Source organism: Gallinula chloropus, assembly GCF_964237585.1.
Source record: "Gallinula chloropus genome assembly, chromosome: 2".
Classification (NCBI taxonomy): Eukaryota; Metazoa; Chordata; class Aves; order Gruiformes; family Rallidae; genus Gallinula; species Gallinula chloropus.
This window is the reverse complement of record NC_140086.1, coordinates 116968656-116986399: the sequence shown is the minus strand read 5'-3', so window position 1 is coordinate 116986399 and position 17744 is coordinate 116968656. Positions and strand designations below refer to the sequence as shown.

Sequence of the window (17744 nt, the reverse complement as noted above, 5' to 3'; positions counted from 1 at the left end):
GCCATGAGTCGTACCTCTCTCCTAGGCACAGAGACCTGTAAGGCACTTGGAGCTATATGCAGGAAATATGTTGGTGCAGCTTCCATCTTTTTTTTTTATACATATAAATGTATTAAATATCTATATTGCTAAAGCCACAGAATATGCCCAGTGCAGGTCTGGGCATGGGCAGCCTGTGGATCGCTTTCCCTCTGGGAGCTCCAGATGCTTGGAAAATACAATCTGTTCTGGGTAAAACCTAATGCTTGGAGGACCTTTAATTTCACCCAATCAACTATTATGTGGTCTGAGCAAATGCAGAACTGAAAGAAGTTTGTAAATTTAAAAGGAGAAATTAGTTTTGAAACCACAGATTATGTTGATGAGGGTGGTCACAACATTACAGCCAATGTATAGTGCCAGAGATGTGTTTACATAGGATGGCACCTCCAGCCTTAACTGCAAGTTACAGCAGTTAAATGGACATGCTCTTGCTGCTCTGATTAAGTCCATATTAAGTTCCACCCAGTGGAAATGGAAGAACAACGGCTTCTCCCACAAGCAATTTAAATGGATTGGGCCCTTCTCCCTACCTGTCTTCTCAGCAAGTGAACACAAAACTGAGTATCACTGCCATAGCTTGTCAGAGCTCCCACCTTCTGTGCATCCATGGGAGCCTGTGTCAATGATCTGCCAGCAGGGAAAATCCTCACTGGTAAGGGGTAAAGCAGGTAGCCAAACTAATCCTTTCCACTGCTAATGCAAATAGTCTGAAATAAAATAAGCAAACTTAAAATCCACACATTTTTAGAAAGCATCCTGTTCCTATTGAAATTGATGATAATTCTGCTTCTTACCATAATCAGAGCAAGAATCAGATTCATAAACATGTGCAATGTGTTGGGCAAAGCACAGCATGTGCTGCTTGTTGCCACACATGTCTGATCAGGAGTGAAAATACCTCCCTCTATAACTCAATATTTTGAAAATGCCACCAGTGTTACTAAAATCATAAATAAAACTCTATCTTACATTCTTATGGTTACTAAGCAGTTTGACATGTTCTTGTTCATCCAGTGTTTAAATAGGGAGGTCCTGTGTTAAGTGGGGAGAAGCTTCACTGGGGTTTAGTAGACATGGTGGTGTTGGGTTGATGGTTGGACTTGATCTTAGAGGCCTTTTCCAACCTTAAAGATTCTGTGATTCTATTTCCCATGCTGGTTAGATGCCTGCAGGTTTTTCAGGAAGCAGTACTAAAGCAACCATCAAAATTAGAAAGGAACATAGTGCAAGAGTTAGCTGCCAGTAAGAAGTACCAGTAAAGATCACATATGAAGACCAGCTGTATATTGTCATAAAGGAGGAACAAACACAACAGTCCTTCCCTTATCAGCACAGACCTGGTTTTAAGAACTCCCCTGCACCTAAGCATACCAAATGTTGAAAGTCAGCTGCAACCCATCTATTCACATAAGGAACCCTATCTGCATTTAAAATACAAAGAACACTGAAGCCACCTCACAGTAATTGCCTATCAGAAAGAAGTGTCACTAGCAGTTGTTCTCTGCACCTTAGCTTCTTCATGTAAGTATTACAGCACTGAAAGATAAGAGAACCTAGTAAGGTTGGCCTTGACAAAAACAATCTGTAAGTTTGTAAAAGTGGTCATTATTCTTTTTTTTTACTTTATTTCAAAGCCTTGTCTCTGGGATGGAATGACTACTGGGGAGGGCAGCTGTCCTGGAAGGAGCTCTGCAAAAAATGATCTGGAGTAGGTGTCTAATTTTGAGCTTCTTGTTATAGGGAAATCATGGACATTCTGGAAGGAATCCAGCAGAGGCCTGGAAGCCAGTCAGGGGCTGGAGAATATTGTGGATGGGGATAAACTGAGTGAGCTAGTTTCATAAAGCCTTAGGAAAAGAAGACTCAGGGAAGACTGCATCTGCAACTACCTGACTGGAGGATACAGAGAAGATAGAAGCAGACTGTTCTCAGAGGTGCACAGGAATGGACACAAGCTGGAGCACAGAGTATTTCAATTAGGCATAAGCATTTGTGTTTTTCCAAGGATCGTCAGTTACTGGAACAGGGACTCCAAGAGGTGGTTGAAGAGTCAGCTGGACTTTGAGCAACCTTGTCTGATTAGACCTGCTTTGAGCAGGGGTTTGGAGAAGAAACATCCAGAGATCCCTTTAAATCTAAACCACTCTGTAATTTTTATGATTTGTTGCTGGAGAAACATTAAATCGAGTACATGTTTCCAAAAAGATTGTTTTAGTGCAGAGTTCAGCCTGAAGAACACAGCCCTCAAAGAGAACTGAATACAAAATTCCAAACTGGATAGTTAAGTTTGGGTGTCCAAAGCCATCACGGACATGGGCAATGAACACAGAATCATAGAATTGTAGGGGTTGGAAGGGACCTCAAGAGATCATCAGGTCCAACCCCCCTGCCAAAGCAGCTCCCTAGGACATATCACTCAGATAGGTGTCCAGACGGGTCTTGAATATCTCCAGAGATGGAGACTCCACCACCTCCCTGGGCAGCCTGTCCCAGGGCTCTGTCACCCTCACTGGGAAAAAGTTCTTCCGCATGTTGGTGCGGAACTTCCTATGTTCCAACTTGCAGCCATTGCCCCTTGTCCTATCCCCACAGACCACTGAAAAGGGGCTGGCTGATTCCCCCTGCATCCCCTGCTTCAGATAATTATAAACTTTAATTAGGTCCCCCCTTAGTCTTCTCTTCTCAAGGCTGAACAGTCCCAACTTACTCAGCCTTTCCTCATAGGGGAGATGCTCCAGGCCCTTAATCATCTTCGTAGCCCTTCTTTGGACTCTCTCAAGGAGACCCCTGTCCTTTTTATACCAGGGAGCCCAGAACTGGACACAATACTCCAGGTGGGGCCTGACCAGGGCAGATTAGAGGGGGAGGATCACCTCCTTTGACCTGCTGGCCACACTCCTCTGGATGCACCCCAGGATCCCATTGGCTCTCTTAGCCACCAAGGCACACTGCTGGATCATGGCCAACCTGTCATCAACCAGGACACCCCCCCCCCCCCGCCCCCTTCCTTCTCCACTGAGCTCTTCTCCAGCAGGTCATCCCCCAGCCTGTACTGATACAGATGGTTATTCCTCCCCAGGTACAAGACTTTACACTTGCTTTTGTTGAATTTCATCTGGTTTCTCCCTGCCCAGCTCTCCAGCCTGTCCAGGTCTCGCTGGATGGCAGCGCAGTGTTCCTGCATGTCAGCCACCCCTCCCAGCTTTGTATCATCAGGTACTTGCTGAGGGTGGGTGCTATTCCCTCATCAAGGTCATCAGTGAAGATATTAAACAGGACTGGACCCAACACTGAGCCCTGGGGAACACAGCTAGTCACAGGTCTCCAGTCAGACTCTGCTCCACTGATCACCACCCTCTGGGCTCGGTCCAACAGCCAGTTCTCAACCCACCTCACTGTCCATTCATCTATCCCATGCTTTCCCAGCTTTGCTATCAGGATGTCATGGGAGACAGTATCAAAGGCCTTGCTGAAGTCAAGGTAGATGACATCCACTGCTCTCCCTCCATCTACCAGCATGTTTCATTGCAAATGTTCAATAGATACTCTATGTAAAGGAGAAGTTTGAAAGGCAGCCAGCCCCTTCTGACAGATTGTGGACATTTTCAGCTAGAAGTTTTAAGCTCTGTAAATGTTCTCTATGTATCTTCAGTTTTAAATTAGAAGAGCAGTGTAGGACAGAAGGTCCTGGCTGGAGTGAAACAAAGGACTGAGGATGACAAAGTGCAAGGAGTGGAACACTCTCTGTCCTCAGGAACTGCTAAGATAACAAATTCAAAATAGAGGTTTGTTTCATTCCTCCAAACAATGCTGCTTTCTGAGGTCAAGTCGTATTTATTAATAGCAATTTTCTTCCAGGCATCTTAACCAGCTCTTACTCTCCAAAGCCTTAGCATGCTCTTTATCCCTGTGCCACACACATTTAAGTAAACAGAAGACTTTGATGCATTTAAACTGTACAAACCAAGGTCTCTGTTCTGGTTCTGCCATACCATCCCCCCAAAACAGCTCCAAATCTTGGTACTTATTTCCCCACACAGGAGTGAAATGCAGCCAGTTCTGAGCAGCGACAGCTCCTAACCCTGATACGCTTCAAGAAGACAGTCTCAGAAACTTACCTGATATTAGCAGGAGGTTCTTCCAAGCCCCTCAGCCACCTTCCCAGTTTCGCTTCCAGAGGTTTTCCTGAGCTTTGCTGGTTCTTTCAACGTTGCCTGCTTCCAGCTGACAATTATTTGCCCACCTATTCAAACCAGAATGCAAAGAAATGCAAAAAGTGGTCCCTGAGCTGTTCATTATATACGTCAAGTGCGTAGCAGGAGCAAACCCCTCCCTGGTTATTATGCAACGGCAATCAACGCTTAAAAAACTTAACGGGAAATACATAATGAGGTAATCTCAGACAGTCCTTTTCTTCTTTTATCTTCTTTTGCTAGAGCCCAGTTATTTAAGAGAGTTTCGCAAAAGCCTCCTCTAGTCAATGAGGCACCAGACCGTTGTCAGCACGAGACGGCTCACGACAGGGTTTGCGCTTTATGACAAGCCAGGCAGTGCAAATGTAAACTGAACTGCCTGAAGGGAGGAAACTCTTCCCACACAGAAACACAGCGTGTTCATGCATCATAATTACAACGAAAGGATTCTTTATTTGTTTGCAAACTTTGTGCTGTTTCTGTGAGTCACCAAAATGCAACCCTCCCTCCCCCCCAAAAAAGAGAATGGCGAAACCAACCCAACTCGAGTTCGAACTGTGTTTCAGAATCACTCCAAAAGAACTGCAGCTACCATCAGATTTAACCCCTGATGTCGGAAGTTGATTTCAGGCCTTACATAGCTATCAGCCATATGGAACAAAACCCAAAGGATACAGGATGAGCCTTTAATGATCCACTACACAGGAATTTAGTAGTTTGAGTTGCTTGAGTTGGGGATCTCTGTGGGATACATTTACAGTTACAAGGGTAACATTCCATCAACTAGTGGAAAGATTTTTCCCAGGAAAGGCTTTCCTTTCACTGGGAAGATCACTATTGCCTTCCCCAGGCTGGGAAAAATTTACGATAATTTCCCTCCAGTTTAAGAAGTTATTCAATAAATTTTATCAGAATGAAGATAAAGCAACACAAATAGAACAAATAATGCTTTTTTTTTTTTTTTCCCCCCACAGGACAGCTTCCAAAGAGAAAAAAAACCTTGAACCTCTTTTGTTGCTAAGAATATGGATAGATGAAGAATACAGAAAATCCTAAGAAGTGTTGGTCAGCAACAGATCTAGTTGGAAACAACAGGTTTTTCTCTGAAGAAACCAATGTCTATATCCAGGCAATAATCCAATAATTAATGTTGATAATTCAATATTTCTGAAAGTGGCTTGTGTCTGTGTAATTCAAAGGAGGTACAATCCATTCTACTTGATCAGTTCTGAGTGAGGAGTAAAACTGCACATGGATAGTACATAAAAAACTCCACTGCAGTGAAATTATCTGGAATTTCATTTTATCACCATTTGCAACTGATGACCCCAGGGTTACTTTTGGAAGACAGTTTTCTACGGATCAATGGAAAACAAACATTTGGTTTCAGCAGATGCTCTGGGCCCTGTATTGTACGATGCTGCAAAGTGTGCCAAGAGAAGTCAGACTGAAGGCTGCTTTCCAACTGTGTAAGGCATTCCATGCCATTTCATGAATCACGCACCCACAACATGCTCAGCCTTATAACCTGCATTTTTGAGGACATTAAGGTGCTTTTGAGTTATTTGGAACCATACATTAGGTGAAGATTATTCACCAGCTTACGTGTAGAAGGAGTCTGGTGCTTCTGGCGTGGAAGCACCTGAAACAACCTCGTTTTGGTTTCACACCTGCTTTCTCACAGCCTCCTCAGTCATATGTGGCCTTAATGATTTCCTACTTACGTCTTACAGCCATGGGAAGACGTTTTTCCACCAATGGATGAGGGCAGAAAGGGTAAACCTGCTGTGTACTGGGTGTACCGAGCCTGACTTTCATACTCACTTCAGTCGTCTGTGCAGAGGTTGATGAACTGATGCACAAACAAAAAAACACACACAAAAAAACCCCTCCACAACCTCCAGCGGCCTCACGGAAGTTGTAGTCGGCGGGGAGCGGCGAAGGTCGCGGAGCTTTTCCCCGGGCCGTCTCTCCGTGACATGGCGGCCACGCAGGTAACGCGCGACACTCCCCCACCCCTCGACTCTCCCCCCCTCCTACCCCCGGCCTGAGGGAGTGCAGGGGGAGGCCAGGCCGGTGGGGAAGCGGTGGCGACTGCCGGAGGGAGGGGGGGAAGTAACTTCAGCGGCTTCCACTTGTTGCCGCTCGGAGCTCGTTTCGAGAGGAGGAGCCCCGGCCGGGACGGAGAGGGGCGAGAGCTGCACCGCGGCCTCTCAGAGCTGTGGTGGAGAACTTGGCATGGCCCCGCGGCTGGGTGAGCCCGGCGGGGCCAATACCCCAGCCTGCCGTGGGATGGCCAGCTCCGCACACACAGGCCCTGGGTGGCCTGGGTATGGTGGCCGATGCCTGCCGAGGCGCTGGCCCAGAGGGACGGGGAGCTGCGAGGCACCCACCCTTCCCCAAGGGGCTCCCCGCAGCTCCCGGTCCCAGAGGTCCAGCGACTAGGCGGATGGCAGCCAGCATCCAGGCCCGGTCGTTTAAGGTGTCGTTCTTTCCACCTTGGTGAGCGATGATTTTAGGCCGGCACAAACCCTGCCCTTTGTTTTCTACCCTGTCATCCACCCGTGAACAGACCTGAGTTCTCCTCGCGGGTCACAGCAGCTGACAGAGGAGCAGAGTCACCCTGCTAGAAACCAGATACCCGCCCGTGTCCGTGCCCATGCCCTCGCTCACTATAAAGTGCTGATAGGCAAATATTTGCCACGGTCCTAATCCCGCATGCCCTTGTGTCGGCAAATCTCCGGCAGACGGACTGGGAGAGTTTTGCTGGCACGCAGGGCGGCTGGGTCTGTCTCCAGAGCAGATGCTGGGTTTGCGGCCGGCCCTCCTCCGGCTTACGTTGATCCCAGTAATCCAGAGGGAGCAAGGGAAAAAAAACAAAGAGCGAGGCTCTAGTGAAATGGTCGTCTGATGTCTTTGGGCTCTGGATTCTCCTGTGGTGGTGGTGGTGAGTCGGACTGCATAGGGGCTGTGTTGTGTTTTGGAGGCTGGTGAATTCCTTGCCATTGCAGCTGCCTGTTTGTGAGCTCGGGGCCCTGGTGTTTTCTGCTGGGGTCATCACACTCAGTCGCCTTCTGCTGATTTTTGCCTGTGCAAAGGTTGCTTGGCGTATAGAGTTGATCAGCTGTAGCTGTCATGCTCCCGGTTCAGCCTCTCAGTTGAAACCGAGTTACTTTTCAAGTGTAAACAAAGAAGGAGAAGTAGGAGGCTTTTGCCTCTATGCTTGAAGGGTGAGGATGGATGTTTGGTTTTATCCGTGGAGGCAGCCTGGGATTAAACTTTCAGGGTACAACATGGACACTGTTCAGCAGCATGGTGAAATGCTCTCTGTTGGTTTTCTTGGTTTTGGTTTTGATATGATGCGTCAGAACATGCAGCAGAGGAGATAAACTCCTTGCAGTAGTGCCTTTTATGTTTTGCGAATATTATTGTGTACAAGGCAATTTCCTGAAGTCTTCCAATGATTCTCCTGGGAGTGCTTGAATTTAAAAAATGTTCCAAATGTTCCAGACAGTGTTTCCAAACGTTCACATTTAGAAGACTGCACTGCAGTTAAAATGCTCTGTCTAAGATACTATGGTAGAAAACAAATGGTAGTTGATTTTGCTCACCTTGTGGTAGTACATACATATTTGAGAGTGTTTGTTGTGAGCATCGTTTCACTACTTCTTCTGAAGAGTCAGTTAGTTGGAGAGCCTGGTTTTCATGTATAAAGGGGCCTCTTATGTACACCATCTGATAACAGTGAAAGGGTGTATTGTATTTGTAGTCCCTCTCTCCACTGCTAGAGGGTTATGCTAGAGGGTTACATAAAAGGAATAGGAATTTGTACTAAAATCCTGGAGGCTGGGATCTTTTAAGACTTGGTCGGTGGAGAATCAAGACTTATGGGAACAACTAGGGAGAGAAGACTATTCAAAATGTAAAGGAAAAGTACATGTCAAATTTCAGAAACTATCCAGTGGACTCAAGGAAAAGTAGTGCTGAAAATTGTTTTTAACTAAGATTGTTATTTGTTTTTCTTAGTTGATCACATTCAAAAAGTAAATGATTGTCTGTTTGTCAAATAAACACCAAACCCTTCTAATACTCTATAGATGTTGTTGAGATTATTAAACTGAAGGGAACTGTAAAAGCCCTAAGTGTTTTTATTGTTAGCCATTATTTTGTTTGTTTGTTTGTATTACTGTGGTTTTATTCCTGTTCGGTATTACCAACATGAAGAATCTTTTCAGCAGCTTCTACTTCTATCTAGTCTCATTCATGTTTTTGTGTAGTAATTCTGGTTTGTATCATCAGGTACTTGCTGAGGGTCGATGAGGGTCGATGCTATTCCCTCATCAAGGTCGTCAATGAAGATATTAAACAGGACTGGACCCAAACTCAAGATGAAAGTCTCTAAGAAACACGGCTTTTTCCATTCTTAGAGTCTACACTTGTTGATATTGGTACTGGTCAGCTTTTCATGTTTATTGGGTACTGAACCTTGGTGACAAAGAATCATATATATGGTGAAGTGCTTAGAAATGTGATAGCATTCCAGAAATCTTTAAAAAGTGTATCTTGACAACTGACATACTTACGTCAAAAAGCAATGCATCCTCAACCTTATGTAGTAGAAGCTTAATAATTAGTAGTAGTTACCAACCATATTGGTTTAGAAACATCTTCGTTTCTGAATTCTTAGGTATTTCAGATCTTGACATTGCCTGAGGCTGTCTTTAATATCTATCAGTTCATACTGCAGTCAATAAGAAAAAATACTTCCTTTCTGTGCTATAAACATGGAAAAAAAATAGTTTCACTGCTCCTTTTGGTACCTATAGAACAGCCTCCACGGCTGCTTAGGTATCAAGTTGGGTTTTGAAAATTTTGGGTTGATTTTCGCAGTTCCTCCAATTACCTGCGGGAGAACAGCACAAGATCTGCACAGGCAAATGGATGAATATCTCTATCCACTTGATTTAGACTATAATTACTCAAATGCATACTCTTCTAATGAAAGCAATGTCTGTGACATGGGCGAATATCTTGTACTTCACACCCATCTCACTACTGTCTTCTACACTGTGGTATTTTTGCTCAGCCTGCTAGGAAACACTCTGGTGTTATGGATCCTATTCAAATACGAAAACCTTACATCTTTAACGAACGTCTCCATCATGAATCTCTGTCTCTCTGACTTAGTCTTCTCCTGCATGCTGCCCTTCTGGGCAGTGGACCAGTCCTTTGGGTGGATTTTTGGCGAGTTCCTCTGCAAAGCAGTGAATGCTGTTTTCTCCATGGGCTACTACAGCGGTGTTTGCTTTTTGGCTATCATGACTATCCTGCGGTACTTGTCTGTAGTGAACCCCCTTTCGACTTTGAGATCCCAGACGTGGTACTATGGATTTCTGGTGAGCTTGGTTGTTTGGATTGGTAGCATATTAATTGTCATTCCAGAGATGATTCATACTTCAGTGAAAGAAAACTTGGAAGGGGTGAAGATGTGTGAATACGACTGGGAATGGAAAAAGACAGACATCTATCAGAGAAATATATTCTTCCTGATTTCCTTTGGTGTTATTGGATTCTGTTACATCAAGATACTGATCATCTTGCTCAGAGCAAGATCTCACAGAAAGCACAGAACCGTGAAGCTCATCCTTATCATTGTGGTGGCTTTTTTCCTGAGCTGGGCACCTTACAATATTGTCAGCTTTCTAATTACTTTTCCATCACCTAACTGTCAGTATCACAACGACTCCCAGTTTGCCTTCTACATTTGCCGTAAAATTGCTTTCTCCCACTGCTGCCTCAACCCTGTGCTCTACGTATTGGTTGGAGTCAAGTTCAAGAGGCATTTGTTACGGTTATGCAATCAGTATTTACCATGTGGCAATGGTCAAGCCTCCAGCCCCAGGACCAGCTCTCAAGATAAATTCCACTATGAAGATGCATCCCTCTACTGAAGTGAGACCTAACTATGAGCACTAATCCTGGGTGTACTTTCAGATTTTAAAAGCCATGGGCAGTCTCTAATTCTTAGAGGCACTTTCCTGACAAAGGCACACAAATTTACTCTCTGCAAGCATGCTGTGTATGGAAAAAAAATTTTTTTAAAACATATTTACAGTAGGATGGAGAATTAAGAATGCTGAGATATTACTTTATTGGCCTTTTAAGTCTTATCTTTATGAATTTTTTGTGCAGTGAGATGAAAACAGAAAAAAAAATCTGCTTTTTCCTTTGGGATCTAAACCATCAGGTTGTAACATAAATGGTCTTGTGGGTTGCTTTCTTGCCTTAGTTAAAATACTTGGGTTGCATATAGTAATGGGCACATTTACTTCTGGAGCTTTTATGCTTTGCAGTATTTATCAGTGTTGATCTCATTGTTTCTCTTTTTTTTGGGGCTCTTGGGATTAACTGGCTTGACAACAGCTAAAAGACCTCAGAGTCTCTTAAGTTCTCAGTGCAAATGTTCATTTATCTGTTGGTAGATAAATATATGTAAAACTAGCTTAATGTAAGAGAAATTTTGGGGGTCTGAAATGGAAAGTTTGGGAGAGCTCTAGAAGGAAAACAAGCTGATACTTCACCAGTACATTAGTTTTCCTCCTGTTACGGTTCCTGCCACAGGCACCTTCCAGTCTCTGAATATCTCTTCAAGTGGTTGCAGTGGATCAGCAGCCCATCTCCAGGGTGGTACAGGAACATATTTGCCTCTAAATGCTCTCTCCTTCCTTTTCTCCCCTTGCCATGGTGCTAAGAAGAACAAAAGGCTTTTTAAATAGGTGAACAGAGATAATTTGCTTTATTTGTAATGTTTGATCCTTTTTCCTTATTTTTTTTTAGGAAGCCAGAGCAGCAGGTAGCCTATATACTTGGATGCTTGCTGCTTCACAACTTTTTTTAAAACTGTTTCACAGAGATGTTCATCATCAAAGCCAGCCATGTGTTTGGTTTTGATGTGCTTTGTGTCTGTCAAAATACCAGATAAACTCATATCTTTGAGGTGTGTGAGCACCTGGTCTACCAGCTGCCTGGCCACAAGCCTTTCATTTCATGCCCGTGTCTCATCTCCATGAGCAGGTGGGAAGTAAAGTGTAAATATTTACATGAATCTAGCTTTGGAAGTGTTGCTATGAGGGCTAGTGTTAAGGGCAGGAGTGTTTTTACATGACTCCTAAAACATGATTTCTCAGCTAAAAGCAAGTTGAGAGAATTCAATTCAACAGCACATACTTTTGCAACAAAAACAATCCAACCTTCTGGCTTTTTTTTTATTTTTTTTTCTTTTTCCTTACAGTAACTGATACTCATCTTTGTGATAGCTCAGTGGGTTGGGTGTTTTCCCCCAAGGTAGTGTAATATGTAGCATGTGCTCCAATGTAGCTGAATAGCCAACCCTCTGGAAACCGGAAGATTTCATTTCCCAGCACTGGCATAGAAAGCCAAGGTAGCTTTGCAGTGGCACCAAGCAGTGTTTTTGCAATGGTTCTAAGCAACAATTTGGCTTTTTGGGCAGCCATCTTAAAATGTCTGTGTTGTTTCAGCACTATATCATTTGATCTCTAGAGATCCTCTGGAGGAGACAAGATTCTTCTCAGCAATGGACACATTTATAAAAAGCAGAAACTCAGACATAGCTGTAGTAAAATGACCCATTTCTGATTGCATTCAGAGGCAAGAATACCTAGGGAAAAGCATAAGAATGGGGCAAACATACATGACACATATCCAAATAATCTTCCTAGGGCTTGCCCATAATTTCTGGTTTGTGCTTTGGTTTCGCTGCAAGAACAAAGCGATGGTATCTTGTCCATTATCATCACATGTGCCTTTCTGAACAAGTCAGTCCTGGTATCCTGTTACTACAGTTATTGCCTAAAGCTTAAAAAATGTAAAAAGTTACTCCTTAATCCCACCGGGGAACCCACTTGTGTTCAGACAAACCATGGAGAGGTCGGAGTTGTCATCTGTCTGGTTCTGGTGGAGAACAGCCTTTGGGTCTTGTCTCCTGAAAAGAGACATTTCAAATGAACGTGGCTGCTGTATGCACTTCAAGAGACTTTGGACTGGGGACTCAATAATGCCAGTTATGAAGAGATGACTGACCATCACTTTACGAAGAGACAACCTGCTGAAGGACAAACGAGTCCAAATTCTTCTTCCTTTCTGATAAGCCAGGGCCATCTCATGGGCAACAGCAAAGCTCTACAAGAGGAAAAAGTTATGATGATGAGTAAAAGAAGGTCTTATGTACCTACGTAATTTCAACAAACTGTCGTTCCACTGTCCTAGACCTACACTCTCCTGAAACAAAAATCTTTACTGTAACACACTCTACAGAATGCTTAATATTATGCAATTGTACTTCTGCTTGCCATAACCAAAGTAATCCAGCACGTGAAGATTCCCTCTCCTGACATAACAAAGTGATGCTAATAAATACTTGGAAATTCAACAGAATATTACCACTGTGATTATTGTTCTCTGCCTGTTCTCTACCCACTTATTAAGGTATTTTCAATTGAAGAATTAGTTGTGAATTTTCATAGATTAATTTAGCTTGGAAGAGATTTCTGGAGGTCATACATTACTTCAACCTGCTCACAGCAGTTCTGTCTTTTCAGTTAGACAAGGTTGCTCAGAGCCTTGTCTGCTCAAACTCTGAAAATCTCCAAGAACAGAAACTGTGTAATTCCTCTGGGTCCCTGTTCCAAAGCTTAACAACTCTGATGGTGGATTTTTTTCCTGCAACATGAACAATTTTTTTTTGCTGCAAATGTGTGACGTTGCTTCTTCTGCCTCATCCTTGCCTTCTTCATGTCCTTTTATCACAGGGTGAAAAAGAGCCATCAGATCTCCCTTAAACCTTGGTTTTGTGGTGGTTTTTGGGTTTTTTTGTTGGGTTGTTTTGGGTCTGAGGGGTTTTTTTGTTTGGTTGGTTTTGTTTTTCTGAGGCTAAAATAACCCCAGACCATCTAGTCTCCTCATATGTCATGTGCTCTAACTCCCTGTTTTGGTGGTGCTCCATTGGGCTCACTTCAGTAAATCAATCTCTCTCTTTTATTGGGAGCCTCAAAACTGGATATTCTACTGTGGATGCAACCACATGAATGTCAGGTAGAGAGAGAGGTTTCCCTCAACCTGATGGCAACACAGGCCCATACACAGTTAGTCTTCACTGCTGCAAGGGTACATGACTTGGTTGTGTTCAACATGTTCATTTGAACCTCCATATCTTTTCCAGCAAAGCTGACCTCTAGCCAGGTAGCTCCCAGCCCATGTTCTTTGCAGTGGGTTAAGCCATCCCAGCTGCAGGACTTTGCATTTGCCATTGTTGAACTTCCAGGGCTCCTGTCAGCTCATTCTAAAAGGTTGCTGATGGCCCCTTGCATGGCAGCCCTACAGCTCAATGTGTATCAGCTGCTTGCTCTTACTTGGTTTCATCCACAGACTTGCTGAGGATGCATCCTGTCTCATCATCCAGGTTGTTAATGAAGATTTTAAACAGTACCAGCTCTGTACTGACCTCTCAAACCATGCCACTCATAAAAGAGCCACTCATTAAAATTTCAAACCACTGAGCACTACCCTTTGAGCCTGATGATCCAGTCAGTTTTTCATCCACTTTGCAGTCCACCCATTCAGTTTTTGTGGTAATGGCTTCCAGGAGGTTCTGCTCCATCATTTTTCAGGGCACAGGGGTGAGATTAACCAGCCTATAGTTTCCAGTGTTGTCCTTCTTCCCTTTTTTTGAAAATGGGCACGACCTTTGCCTTTATCAAGTCATCAGGGACCTCCCTTGATCATCACCATGGCCTTTAGAAGCAATAGATAGCACCTTTCAGTGATACTGGGCAATGCCCTCAGCACCATTATGTGCACCCTGCCCAGTTCCACAGAGAACCATTCATCCAGTCTACGTAAGTAGTTCCAAAGCAATTCTCCTCAGCCATGAGTCGTACCTCTCTCCTAGGCACAGAGACCTGTAAGGCACTTGGAGCTATATGCAGGAAATATGTTGGTGCAGCTTCCATCTTTTTTTTTATACGTCTATGTTATTAAATATCTATATTGCTAAAGCCACAGAATATGCCCAGTGTAGGTCTGGGCATGGGCAGCCTGTGGATCGCTTTCCCTCTGGGAGCTCCAGATGCTTGGAAAATACAATCTGTTCTGGGTAAAACCTAATGCTTGGAGGACCTTTAATTTCACCCAATCAACTATTATGTGGTCTGAGCAAATGCAGAACTGAAAGAAGTTGGTAAGTTTAAAAGGAGAAATTAGTTTTGAAACCACAGATTATGTTGATGAGGGTGGTCACAACATTACAGCCAATGTATAGTGCCAGAGATGTGTTTACATAGGATGGCACCTCCAGCCTTAACTGCAAGTTACAGCAGTTAAATGGACATGCTCTTGCTGCTCTGATTAAGTCCATATTAAGTTCCACACAGTGGAAATGGAAGAACAACAGCTTCTCCCACAAGCAATTTAAATGGATTGGGCCCTTCTCCCTACCTGTCTTCTCAGCAAGTGAACACAAAACTGAGTATCACTGCCACAGCTTCTCAGAGCTCCCACCTTCTGTGCATCCATGGGAGCCTGTGTCAATGATCTGCCAGCAGGGAAAATCCTCACTGGTAAGGGGTAAAGCAGGTAGCCAAACTAATCCTTTCCACTGCTAATGCAAATAGTCTGAAATAAAATAAGCAAAGTTAAAATCCACACATTTTTAGAAAGCATCCTGTTCCTATTAAAATTGATGATAATTTTGCTTCTTACCATAATCAGAGCAAGAATCAGATTCATAACCATGTGCAATGTGTTGGGCAAAGCACAGCATGTGCTGCTTGTTGCCACACGTGTCTGATCAGGAGTGAAAATACCTCCCTCTATAACTCAATATTTTGAAAATGCCACCAGTGTTACTAAAATCATAAATAAAACTCTATCTTACATTCTTATGGTTACTAAGCAGTTTAACATGTTCTTGTTCATCCAGTGTTTAAATAGGGAGGTCCTGTGTTAAGTTGGGAGAAGCTTCACTGGGGTTTAGTAGACATGGTGGTGTTGGGTTGATGGTTGGACTTGATCTTAGAGGCCTTTTCCAACCTTAAAGATTCTGTGATCCTATTTGCCATGCTGGTTAGATGCCTGCAGGTTTTTCAGGAAGCAGTACTAAAGCAACCATCAAAATTAGAAAGGAACATAATGCAAGAGTTAGCTGCCAGTAAGAAGTACCAGTAAAGATCACATATGAAGACCAGCTGTATATTGTCATAAAGGAGGAACAAACACAACAGTCCTTCCTTTATCAGCACAGACCTGGTTTTAAGAAGAACTCCCCTGCACCTAAGCATACCAAATGTTGAAAGTCAGCTGCAACCCATCTATTCACATAAGGAACCCTATCTGCATTTAAAATACAAAGAACACTGAAGCCACCTCACAGTAATTGCCTATCAGAAAGAAGTGTCACTAGCAGTTGTTCTCTGCACCTTAGCTTCTTCATGTAAGTGTTACAGCACTGAAAGATAAGAGAACCTAGTAAGGTTGGCCTTGACAAAAACAATCTGTAAGTTTGTAAAAGTGGTCATTATTCTTTTTTTTTACTTTATTTCAAAGCCTTGTCTCTGGGATGGAATGACTACTGGGGAGGGCAGCTGTCCTGGAAGGAGCTCTGCAAAAAATGATCTGGAGTAGGTGTCTAATTTTGAGCTTCTTGTTATAGGGAAATCATGGACATTCTGGAAGGAATCCAGCAGAGGCCTGGAAGCCAGTCAGGGGCTGGAGAATATTGTGGATGGGGATAAACTGAGTGAGCTAGTTTCATAAAGCCTTAGGAAAAGAAGACTCAGGGAAGACTGCATCTGCAACTACCTGACTGGAGGATACAGAGAAGATAGAAGCAGACTGTTCTCAGAGGTGCACAGGAATGGACACAAGCTGGAGCACAGAGTATTTCAATTAGGCATAAGCATTTGTGTTTTTCCAAGGATCGTCAGTTACTGGAACAGGGACTCCAAGAGGTGGTTGAAGAGTCAGCTGGACTTTGAGCAACCTTGTCTGATTAGACCTGCTTTGAGCAGGGGTTTGGAGAAGAAACATCCAGAGATCCCTTTAAATCTAAACCACTCTGTAATTTTTATGATTTGTTGCTGGAGAAACATTAAATCGAGTACATGTTTCCAAAAAGATTGTTTTAGTGCAGAGTTCAGCCTGAAGAACACAGCCCTCAAAGAGAACTGAATACAAAATTCCAAACTGGATAGTTAAGTTTGGGTGTCCAAAGCCATCACGGACATGGGCAATGAACACAGAATCATAGAATTGTAGGGGTTGGAAGGGACCTCAAGAGATCATCAGGTCCAACCCCCCTGCCAAAGCAGCTCCCTAGGACATATCACTCAGATAGGTGTCCAAATGGGTCTTGAATATCTCCAGTGAAGGAGACTCCACCACCTCCCTGGGCAGCCTGTCCCAGGCCTCTGTCACCCTCACTGGGAAAAAGTTCTTCCGCATGTTGGTGCGGAACTTCCTATGTTCCAACTTGCAGCCATTGCCCCTTGTCCTATCCCCACAGACCACTGAAAAGGGGCTGGCTGATTCCCCCTGTATCCCCTGCTTCAGATAATTATAAACTTTAATTAGGTCCCCCCTTAGTCTTCTCTTCTCAAGGCTGAACAGTCCCAACTTACTCAGCCTTTCCTCATAGGGAAGATGCTCCAGGCCCTTAATCATCTTCGTAGCCCTTCTTTGGACTCTCTCAAGGAGACCCCTGTCCTTTTTATACCAGGGAGCCCAGAACTGGACACAATACTCCAGGTGGGGCCTGACCAGGGCAGATTAGAGGGGGAGGATCACCTCCTTTGACCTGCTGGCCACACTCCTCCGGATGCACCCCAGGATCCCATTGGCTCTCTTAGCCACCAGGGCACACTGCTGGCTCATGGCCAACCTGTCGTCAACCAGGACACCCCCCCCCCCGCCCCCTTCCTTCTCCACTGAGCTCTTCTCCAGCAGGTCATTCCCCAGTCTGTACTGATACAGATGGTTATTCCTCCCCAGGTACAAGACTTTACACTTGCTTTTGTTGAATTTCATCTGGTTTCTCCCTGCCCAGCTCTCCAGCCTGTCCAGGTCTCGCTGGATGGCAGCGCAGTGTTCCTGCATGTCAGCCACCCCTCCCAGCTTTGTATCATCAGGTACTTGCTGAGGTTGGGTGCTATTCCCTCATCAAGGTCATCAGTGAAGATATTAAACAGGACTGGACCCAACACTGAGCCCTGGGGAACACAGCTAGTCACAGGTCTCCAGTCAGACTCTGCTCCACTGATCACCACCCTCTGGGCTCGGTCCAACAGCCAGTTCTCAACCCACCTCACTGTCCATTCATCTATCCCATGCTTTCCCAGCTTTGCTATCAGGATGTCATGGGAGACAGTATCAAAGGCCTTGCTGAAGTCAAGGTAGATGACATCCACTGCTCTCCCTCCATCTACCAGCATGTTTCAT

At 44.2% G+C, this 17744-nt stretch overlaps 1 protein-coding gene across 1 annotated transcript; it reads left to right on the top strand.

Moving 5' to 3' along the window:
• Positions 1-9172: 9172 nt before the first annotated feature.
• On the top strand, positions 9173-10186 carry XCR1 (X-C motif chemokine receptor 1; the record flags this gene model as incomplete). Its single annotated transcript, XM_084260331.1, has 1 exon — positions 9173-10186. One exon carries the CDS (start codon positions 9173-9175, stop codon positions 10184-10186), a length of 1014 nt encoding a protein of 337 aa, XP_084116457.1.
• Between the last annotated feature and the right edge of the window lie 7558 nt (positions 10187-17744).